The sequence below is a fragment of the Colias eurytheme genome, chromosome 4 (assembly GCF_061535395.1).
Source record: "Colias eurytheme isolate Ceu_HAF_F1 chromosome 4, ilColEury1 Martin Lab GWU primary, whole genome shotgun sequence".
In the NCBI taxonomy this organism is placed as follows: Eukaryota; Metazoa; Arthropoda; class Insecta; order Lepidoptera; family Pieridae; genus Colias; species Colias eurytheme.
The window spans coordinates 2,964,722-2,975,812 of record NC_142983.1 but is presented as its reverse complement, the minus strand read 5'-3'; the positions used below and the strand labels follow the sequence as shown (position 1 = coordinate 2,975,812).

Here is an 11,091-nt window from a genome sequence, read left to right as displayed (position 1 = left end):
ATATTATATTATACTTTAACATCAGGTCCAATATATTATGTATGTTTGGTCGTAGGATTACTTAACTGTAGCACATTTGGGGGAGATTTGTCAGAAACAGCAGTAACCTCAATCGTAGATAACTATCGTGCTATCAATTGTGGGTTAAGATTATAGTTATCAATAAATATATATATATACTTATATATTTTTTTAACCAGTAGGTAAAAACATGTAAACATACATTAGCATACAGAAGAAACACCACATAAATTGACACGATTTGATCGTGGTGCATATGTGCATTCTTAGCGGCAAACAAATTAAAAAAAAATGTTTTTCACCTGTTTTTTTGTAAGCCCTGCCATCGTTACATATATGAACCACACTTATACGAGCGTTCCATAAGCTGCTATAAAATTAACTAATAAAAATATGAATTAAAACTCATAACAAGAATTCTTTAACACATATATGTTGATCGATTTCCAATTAATTAAATATACAATTAGAACCAATCCGGAGTCCGGACACTATATTCGCTCGAGTTGAACTAATATAAAAAAATATATTTTAAACCTTATACACTTTACTAAAATATGCTCAACTTAATCAAAATTAATTGAATCATTCATCATTACGATGCCTCCTTAATGTCCTGAGGACGGCTGGTAAAGGTCGTACCAAAATATTTTAATTGGAATAACGAACTTTAGAATATTGGTAAATAGGACATTTTAGATAAGGTTCCAATAACACAACACACAAACTAAAAAATACAAATATCTATTGTATGTCTATGTACAGCACTGCTAACTACCAAAATGTTGTAATAATAATAATAACTGCATATAAAGTTGGTTAATGTTTCTCCCGAATTGAATATTTTACATCTCCCAGACTTTCACTATCATAAATAGATAATTGTCATCATCGTCAGCACATACATGTTCCCACTGCTGGGACTCGGGCCTCCTATGAGGGCACAGGCCATTATCCACCACATGGCCAAATGCGGGTTGACAAAAGTCACATGTTGTCGAACTTTTAAATTTTAAGTGTTTAAGGCTTTTACATCTTCACCTTCTTTTTTCCTCGCATTTTGTATTTAAAAAGATACTAATCAGTGAAACAAAAAATCCTCGTCAGGGTATTTGCGGAAAAATCGATGACCACGGCACATTTTTTTTCTAGAAATCTATTAACTTTGGAAAAAAGTCCTCGCGAGCAATTAAGATCAAAGACCATCCTATTTTATATATTTTACTCGGTATTGTGCTTTATGTTGTACCAGACTTTATAGAGGTTGAACATAGTCGAAATTGCCGGGTAACGCCTTAATATCTAACACCATTGCTGCAGTTCATTACAAACGTTGCACTGTGAATCATGATGTTTGCAAGGAAAATCGCCGAAAAATATAATCGAAGTCGATGGGTGGTAATGTCACATTTTATGTAGATTATTTGGATAACTAATCTCAAGCCTCAATGGTGTTGGAAAGCTATTGCAAAGGACGAATTCAATTTATCGTATGGAGAGGTCGCTTCAAGGGTATTATTATTGATTGAAACACGCTCTTTCAAAAGTTTTTGCTCGATTTTATTCTAAATAAGTGTTTCTAAACTACATCGTTAATCGTGATACCCATGCAATATACCTACCCACATACAGGCAGATAAACAAAATAATTTTAAATTAAATTTTGGTCCAGAATCTATCGCATAGACTGCCATCCAAAAATTTGTTCCATGTAACTTAAAAGTAGAGTATTATCTTTTACTTTTGTTATACATTTTGAACTTATTGAGGTTTGTAGTAATTTTTTTTTTGTTCAAGCAGATTCTCAGTTAAACTGTAGGTCGTAACAAACAAACCCTCTAGATGTAGGTAGATTCTATAGTATCACATTATTCGTATTATTGATATAAGTAGTGTATTTATGAATCCTCATCTATATTTAGATATTTGATATAAATTTCATAGTAAGGAAAGGTAAATAATAAAAACAAAACAAAAAATCTCAAATATATATTTGATTTTTTAATTAGGTAACTAGGTATTATTATCACAATGCACATTACAAAAAGTGTTATGGACTACCCACTTCCTTTTTCTTTATAAGGAATCAATTCTTTCGCCGGTTCCCTATCACATACCGTTTCGAATCTACCAAGGCGAAAGAAAACCTCAATTTCCTGTAAAGATCGGCCTTTTGTTTCAGGCAAAAATGCCCACAAATAAACCAAACAAAGAAATACTATAAAGGCATTTAATAAGAAAACACCATGATATCCCATCGACTCAAACATACTAGGAGCGATTTTTATAGCTATAAATTGGAATGTGGTACCAGTTACACCTATTAAAAACAAACAAAACGATTTAATTTCTAGCGGGAATATTTCACTAACTATAGCTTCGAGAACCGCATACGGCCCGGCACTAAGAATTATAAAGTAAGCGGCGAGCAGAAAAATCTTTACGTATGAAAAATATATGTTAGTACTCGGTAAAGAATACAAACATATACCAAGAACTACAAGTAGAATGTTTGAAATTGTTCCGAAACTTAAAATCAGTGTACGCAACTTTAATTTCTTAACAACAAAACAAGAAAGCATAGCACCCGTTATTGTAAAGGCATCTACAGCCATCGTAAATAGTAAAATATTTGAACTACTAGTTATATTTTGTATTAGAGTGATTGCAAAGGTAAAAAATAAAACACGCCCTGACCCTACTCTGTAGGTGACGTCGACGAGGCTTAAACCCATAACTCTCCAAAAAGATTTAGTTTTGAAAGCAGTGTATAATTTAGCTAACATTGTTTCTCGTTTTTTTACGGAATAAGTTCTTTGTTTAGCCTTTTCGTGTGCGATTAGTTGGTCCAATTCATTGCAGGCCTCTTGGCTGGAACCACGCAGAGCTTTGAACGCCACTCTACACTCATCAAACCGACCTTTGGAAGCCAGCCATGAGGGACTTTCCACCCAAAAGATTGGTAGAATTATGGACAAACTTGTAGGGATTATTCCAATAAGAGCTACGTGCCTCCAATGCAGTAAAATACTTAAAACATGACCTATCATTGTACCAATAATTGGGCCAGCTCCGCAAACTAAATTAGTATAAAATGATCGATTCCTGGAAGATATATATTCACCTATGTTAATATACGATACAGTTATAACACTTCCAAAAAATACTCCCACTATTATACGTGAAAACAACAACACAGTTTTGCTTTGAGCATAATACAAAATAATCCACGTCGCGAGTATGGGTGAACTAAATAACATGACAGATTTTCTTCGTCCAACAAACTGGTCTGCAACCACAAATAAGGCGAAACCACAGACACACGTTAAGTTCAGAATTGAAGCTGAAAAAAGAAAATAACGTTGAATATGAAAAGATTTTAAAACTGATGCGCTGCAGCTGGAACGATTGTCAAAAAACTGCATATTCTGTTACTAAAATTATCATTTCCTGAGGGATACTAAGTGTGAATATTAAAGTTGATAAAACCACAATCTACAAAAGGCACAGTATTTTTTAAAACTGTCTATATACAGGTACATACTTATGATTTACAATAGCAATCAAGTGAGTGCCTAAATATTGATATATTATAACAAATAGGTACACGCAATACATAATATTACATTATAGATAATGTTTCCTTCGTACCTATCCAGGAAATATCTTCATCTGTAACAGGTATGGGACTGTCTGGAGCCTTCAGAGCATCTATCATGCCAGACATTTGACCATAAATGTAACCATCAGATATGTTTATAAACATCAAACCAGTTACAACCAGGGCCTGAAAAATGTATTGATGAGTTCAATCGAAGAAAGAACAAACATGATTTTGGCTACTTAATATGACACTTATAATTAAATAGGTAAATAGAAAGAGCAATATTAAAAATCAAATAATCAATATTAATAATTATTAACCAATAGAAAATATATAGTTTTTAACATAGTTTATCATAAACAGGCATAATTGAACACCGGCAATGCGGCGGCGGCATGTTATCCGCAGAAATTTTCTTTATTTTTAATCTAGGTAAAACTATCCAGCCTTTACTTTGCTTTGTCATGAATATTGCATAATTAAGTAGCATCTTATATTTATTTGAAAAAAATAAACTCATTTAAAAGTGGCTATTATTAATTAGATTTAATTTGGTTTGCGAACCGTTAAAATTAACCGAAATAAAAACCAAAACCTACTAATGAAAAATATCACGACTCTACAAAGTGCAAAAATATTTATAAACAAAAGCTAAACCTGTTTTGTTGTAAGCCTTGTCATTATTCCAAATTTTCATACATAAACTGAGAAAACAAAACTAAAATGTGAAAAATATTACATTAACACACGAACAACACACTAACACTGAAGTAATCTGTGTTTAAAATGAAAACTTTATTTTGTCTCGGCTGTTATTCACTAGTTTAATATACATACATATAAGATAATGAAACTCTACAACTGAAAACTATAAAATGCGTTAGTTGCATAGAATTTCTGTTTAAAATTCACATACATTTAATAAATTGCAAGCGCTATCGCATTAATGACGTTTACGAACATACACTAGTCTACGACATTTGGAGTAATTTGTTTAATTAATTTGACACAGAGGTCAAACAAGTTACTTCGAAAAATAAAAAACGCCGTCATGAAATAGTATGCTTCAAATCTTCTATCACTCTCACATATTATAAGATGAATCTCACGACATAAAATAAATATTTCAGGAATAAATAAATATTTCAGGACAATTTTCACACACGGCACGATCTGATCCAAGATACAAATTGAATTGTTTTTAGTGATTTTAGAATGAAATAGAAAGTGTTGATTGTTTTTTTATTTTGTAGCTAGTTCGATTCTCGGATCTCTATCGTGAAAATTAAAAAAAAATTAAATACAGTCATATTTTTATAAAAGAAAGTATCATTTCAACAAAATTGTAGATTCTAGCCTTCGCGCTTTCAAAAACCTTTAAATATCTCTACAATATACCTACTCAGATTCTTATTGGTATTGACTTTTTGTTTCAATAAACATACACTCTGGAGATTTTATTGTGTTAGGTATTATTTGTTTAGGAGGAATTTTATAATAAAATGTTATGTACTTTAATCACGTAGATAGTAAGGAACAAAGCTTTTTATTAATATTCATTATTAATGTAATATTAATAAAATGTGCATGACTTTTAATTGTGCAATAGCACAAAGATATAATAAAAAATATTAACAAGTTATTATAAAAAATAAGTTATAATATACATACCTATATACCTAATAAAATTCGTTTTATTTAAATCATAATTAAGCTGTTAAAAGGACCTATCTATAGTAGGAATTAAGTTCCTACTGTATTTTATTTCTCGTTTTTGACATAACAACTTCATATTTAGGTATAAATGATAAATAATATAACTTTTATAGCGGACTTGTGAATGTATCTTGCTACTGCAAACGGCTGTCTGAGTACGTTTTAGACTTGACTTCTTACGAATGCTGAAATTACATCCCGCCTCCTATTTGAAATTCCCAATTAATCCCCTCGTAATTTTTAACAATCTATTTGCTTTACAAAATAATTATAAACCTTTTCTTTTTTACTATTCTAGTATTGTTTTAAAATAAATAAAATATCATATTATATTAAAACATAAATATGGCACATAAATAACAAACCTATTAGCAATTACCGTAAGAAATAATTCAATTCGCACATAATTATTATTAAAGCAATGATTATCGATTAATCGATTACTGAACAATCAACCTTCTTAGCTACACAATAATTTATGACATGAAAAACTGGAGCAAAATATACCTGAAATCATTGAGATACATGTAGTAGTATACTCAATGCCTGAAATACATAAATAACCTCGAAAATTTTAATTTCATGGTATTTATTTGGCAAATTTCGGAATATCGTTACGAATTACAGTAGTTGTAAATATAATTTTTTTTTAACAAAAGTACTTAGCAGATAAAGGATGGCGTCGGGGAATAAAATTTATTTCATGAATATAATGACATTACATTATTTTAAATTGAAACTGCATAACCTGCTGTACCTACCCATCTTTTAATCGGTTTTCTGTGATATTATGTATAATAATTACATTTGTTATATTTTATTGTAGAAGCAGTATTTTTGCTATAAATACTTTGTCCTATACTGTAAGTTAGGTGTGTCCAGTAATGTATAAAACTAACTTTTAGTCCAAAATAGTTATTGAAACCGAAGTATACCTATAATGGCTTTCGTAAACGAGGAACATAATATCGAAAACAAAAAGCGGTTAAGGTCGTCTTTGAACGTTCCATAAGGTTACACCACAGATAGCAAATGAAATAATACTGTTACACTATCAGAAATTTCGCACTGTAATCGAATCAAGTCATACAGACTTGTCTAATGGCTTCACATTCGTTACAGTGTTAGTCGATAACATTTTACGATCGCTACGACATTCAATTCGTTCACACAATTTATCAATGATATAATAAATCTTATACCTAGTACTAAAAAAATTTATAATAAACTAGCGGTCCGCCCCGGCTTCGCGCGTGGTACCTTCATATTTAAACTATCCTATCTCTCAAGTTGGATCGAACTGCACATGGTGTGCGAATTTTATTATAATCGGTTAAGTGGTTTAGGAGTCCATTGAGGACAAACATTGTGACACGAGATTTATATATACATAATTATGTATAGCTTTTATATAGTTAGAAACCTTTGTAAAGTTGATCTTTTTATCAAATTTTCTATTTATAACCTTGAAAAAGTATAGGTAGTTTTGTATTGATTTTCGGCTTACTGAATATGTATTATTATTATTCAAAAATGGCTCTGTCAAACCCAACATCCAAATATTTGGATTTCATTTAGGAAAGACGTTTTCCGTTATGTACCGGTATTGATATTGTAGCATTTCAACCCTCTATAACTAATTATTTATCTTTCGCTTTTTAAGAAAATCTTTGATCAGAAAACTATCGGAAATTCATATTATGTAAATATGCATTTATTCATACAATATTTAATTCATAATTGTTTATATAATTTTATGTTTAAGGTGAAGAGCAATAATACTAAATACATTTCTAAATTATTTTAATATAATAACTTTCACTTACTTAGCTGTTAAATTACAAAAAAATTAAGTTACATTTTGTGAACCTAAACTTAATAACCACATACGTATGTACCTATGTGATAATATTATCTACACAATGCAATTCTATGCGAATTTCTGTTACTGAACAACACTGAATTCGATTTTCGTTTACACTAAAAGATCACGAAAGATTAAGAATGCTCTTGTTCTAGCTATAGCCTCTAGCTATAGCTATAGCTAGCTAGCTATAGCTTATTACAGATATTGTATTACTGTGCTATAGCTCTATGTTAGTATAATATGTAAATGCACCTTGAGACCATAGAGTAATGGAACTTCACACTGTTTAAATAGTTAATATAATATTATATTATATATCTACTATATCAAAGCAGGCTAATGGCACACCTAGAAGCGAACGATCTACTCAGTGACCGCCAATACGGATTTCGCCGAAATCGGTCCACTGGGGATCTTCTAGCGTATGCCACCTATATCTGGAGTGAGGCCATCGAGAATCATGGTGAAGCACTCGCAGTCTCCCTCGATATCTCGAAGGCCTTCGATAGGGTCTGGCATGATAGTCTTATTGGCAAGCTTCCATCGTACGGTCTGCCTACTGGTTTTTGCGCATGGATCTCAGATTTCTTGAGAGACCGGTCGATTCGATTAATGCCGGGGTCCCTCAGGGATCAGTTCTCTCCGCAACACTATTCCTGCTACACATTAACGATCTGCTGAAACCCGGTATCTATGGGTACGCAGACGATAGCACCGTTGTGGAGAGATACGCATCCAGCGCGCGAGCCAGTACGGCACAAATCCAGTCTCTACGGGAGGCGATGGTCGAACGCATGAACTTGTCCTTGCAGGCAGTCTCCGAATGGGGCGAGGCTAATCTGGTCAAGTTCAATGCGACCAAGACCCAGGCGTGTCTATTCACCGCTAAACGGAGTCCATTCAACCTAACTCCGTCCTTCCAAAGTGTATCCGTACCGATAACTGACCACCTCGAGCTTCTTGGTATCACCTTAACGCCTACTCTCAACTTTGGTTCATACATTGAATCAAAAGCCCAAGTAGCCTCAAAAAAGCTTGGTATACTGGCAAAGGTGAGGCAGTATTTCAGCCCGGGACAGTTGCTCAACCTCTATCAAGCACAGGTCCGTTCGTGCATGGAATACTGCTCTCACCTCTGGGATGGATCTGCCAAATACCAGCTGGAGACACTTGAGGCGATAGAGAGGCGTGCCAAGAGGCTAATAAACGACGATGAGCTAGTAGGCAAAAAACTCCAGAGCCTCGCCCACCGTCGCAGAGTGGCAAGTTTATCGGTTTTTTACCGGATACACTTTGGAGAGTGCGCTGCGGAATTGCACGACCTAATTCCGCCATCCCCATTTTTCCATCGTTCGTCGAGGCGCACAGATTCTAGGCATCGCCACATGGTTGACGTTCCATGTACCCGGACAAAGCGGTTCGGATCGTCATTCTTTATTCGAACCGCTAGGGACTGGAACATGCTTCCTGAATCTGTGTTCCCCGACGAGTACAATTTGGAGGTCTTCAAGAGGAGAGTGAACAGGTACATTTTAGGGAAGCGCGCTCCATCTTAGGCCACATCTCAGCTTACCATCAGGCGAGATTGTGGCCAAGCGCTCCCCTATTGTACAATAAAAAAAAAAAAAAAAAAAATCTACATAAAAAATAATATTTTAGGCACACTGAAGAGATCACAAATATCAATAATTGAAATTAATATGATTTTTTTATTTAAATAACAAAATACTGTAATTTTTTGTTGTTCAATGGGCTCAACTTTTCCTTTCAACTAAAACTGCATTCGTGCATTCATCATTATATTCTAATTCTTGGCCATTAAATTTTCCTGTTTTGAAAAACATTTCAATTTCTTGTAAAGTTCTGCCTTTAGTTTCAGGCATGAATATACTTAAATATACTAGACACAATGATACAATGAAAGCATTGAATAAAAACGTGCCGGAGTATCCCATCGTCGCAAACATACTTGCAGCCAATTGAACTGATAAGAAATGGATCCCTCCAGCCAAACTACCCGATAAAAAGCTGCTAAACTCCTTTATCTCCAGCGGGTGAACTTCCCCGATAAATACATCTAACACAGGATATGGGCCAGCACTTACTACTATGTAATATAAAGCCATTAATACCACTTTAATCCACGGATACCAGGTTTCATTCGGTACAAAATATAAAGACGCACTAAAAACTACCAATAAAGTATTCGAAATAACGCCTGAGGTAAACAAAAGTTTCCTCATTTTGAGTTTTTTTATTAAATAAAATGAAACAGCAGCACCGATTATTCCGAATCCATCAACAAGCAACGTAAAGAGCAATACGTTCGTGCGACCAGTGATCTCTTGTAGCATAGTAATTGCCAATGTATTGAGTAAAACACGACCAGCAGTTGCTCTATAAATATTAACAACAAATAGCGTTAAAGTTAATTTCCAAAAATACAACTCTTTACATGCAAAAATAACTTTCTTTATGTCACTGAACTTAGAGCTATGTCGTGCAACATAATCACTTTGATTTTTCTTCTCATACTCTATAAGATGTCGTAATTCTACTTCGTTATCTTCATTGGCTTCACGCAATTTTTTAAAGGCTTTCTCACATTTATCGAATTTTCCTTTTGATGCAAGCCAGGATGGACTTTCGATCCAGAACAATGGTAGAAGACAGGCCAAGCCTGATGGAATTAAACCCAAAAGTGCAACGTTTCTCCAGTCCATCAAAAGGCTAAGTATATGGCCTAACATTACGCCAGATAAATTACCGAGAGTTATGATTATGTTACATGCAAACTGCCTGATGCATGGAGGGAGATATTCACCACAATTTAGTATCGTTTGAAAAAATATACCACCGTACGACACACCGACTATTACCCTTGTCAGTAGGAATATGAATTTGTCTTGTGCGAAATAAAGCGCAATCCAACATAATATTACAGGAATCCCAAGAATGGTTGTAGAAAATCTTCGTCCAATAGCTTTCGATAAGATTCCAACAAGTACAAATCCACATATGCATGTTATATTGATTGTAGAAGCTGAAAAAAACATTTTATGAGAAATTTTAAAATCAATTACTTATAATAGCTACAATAAATATATCAATGTTTGTGAGGACACTCTTCCACAAAAAACTATTAGACAGATTTGGATGAAACTTTACAGTAGATAATATAGGATACATTAGATTAACACATGAGCTATAGAATAACTATAATTACCGATCCATGAAATATCATCTTGAGTTACCGGAATAGGGCTGTCTGGTGCAGCCAAGGCATTTATCATTCCAGACATTTGTCCAAAGATGTAGCCATCGGAAATGCAGCAAAATACTAAACCGGCAACGACGAGAATCTGAAACGTAAATCATAAAATTTCTACATTAAAAAGCGTCAAAGTTATTTATTTAATATTACAGTTACCTTGATGGGCGTAAATTCGAGCGTTTGAAACTTTTTTTTTTGTAATCGATTTCATCATTATTATCGTATTGACGGACTAAGGGACTAACCCTGAATGATATTCAGCTACAGTGTTAATTATAGGTAACAACCTAATGTTTTCTTATCATAAGGAACATTGGACAAAAAATGCTGTTCGTCATTTTGAACAATTCTCATTAAAATTTTAATTGCCAAGTGGCGGCTAAACCTACAAAACCTACTTGAATCAGTCTATCTATTAAAAAACATTCGCATCAGTTCGTCATCCGTTGCGTAGTTTAAAAGATTTAAGCATAGATATAGGTATATTAAGAAGAGCTGGAACGTCAACACATTTACACATTGCACATGTTAGGCCGGGAGATACTGACACAAAATTTCGGGTCATTTGTAACAGGATGGCTGTCTAGAGGGGTCTTAGTACGCAATGAC

General features: G+C 33.6%; 2 protein-coding genes across 2 annotated transcripts; both read right to left on the bottom strand.

Moving 5' to 3' along the window:
- Positions 1-2,060: 2,060 nt before the first annotated feature.
- LOC149908810 (uncharacterized) lies at positions 2,061-4,306 on the bottom strand. Its single transcript, XM_090101507.1, has 3 exons — positions 4,283-4,306; positions 3,673-3,808; positions 2,061-3,364 (listed from the first exon to the last, which is right to left on the bottom strand). Exons 1-3 carry the CDS (start codon positions 4,304-4,306, stop codon positions 2,079-2,081), a joined length of 1,446 nt encoding a protein of 481 aa, XP_089957633.1. The 3' UTR covers positions 2,061-2,078.
- Positions 4,307-8,953: 4,647 nt separating this feature from the next.
- LOC149908809 (uncharacterized) lies at positions 8,954-10,530 on the bottom strand. The gene is made up of 2 exons (XM_090101573.1): positions 10,435-10,530; positions 8,954-10,251 (listed from the first exon to the last, which is right to left on the bottom strand). Exons 1-2 carry the CDS (start codon positions 10,508-10,510, stop codon positions 8,963-8,965), a joined length of 1,365 nt encoding a protein of 454 aa, XP_089957699.1. The 5' UTR covers positions 10,511-10,530; the 3' UTR covers positions 8,954-8,962.
- Positions 10,531-11,091: the final 561 nt, after the last annotated feature.

Excerpts from the sequence above, each read along its gene's own strand:
- LOC149908810 (XM_090101507.1), bottom strand. The coding sequence starts at position 4,306 with ATGACAAGGCTTACAACAAAACAG. Across the intron at positions 3,809-4,282 it reads CAAGGCTTACAACAAAACAG|GCCCTGGTTGTAACTGGTTT; the intron begins GTTTAGCTTTTG and ends TACATTTTTCAG. Across the intron at positions 3,365-3,672 it reads TGAAGATATTTCCTGGATAG|CTTCAATTCTGAACTTAACG; the intron begins GTACGAAGGAAA and ends TTCTTTTTTCAG.
- LOC149908809 (XM_090101573.1), bottom strand. The coding sequence starts at position 10,510 with ATGTCTGGAATGATAAATGCCTTGGCTGCACCAGACAGCCCTATTCCG. Across the intron at positions 10,252-10,434 it reads AGATGATATTTCATGGATCG|CTTCTACAATCAATATAACA; the intron begins GTAATTATAGTT and ends TGTTTTTTTCAG.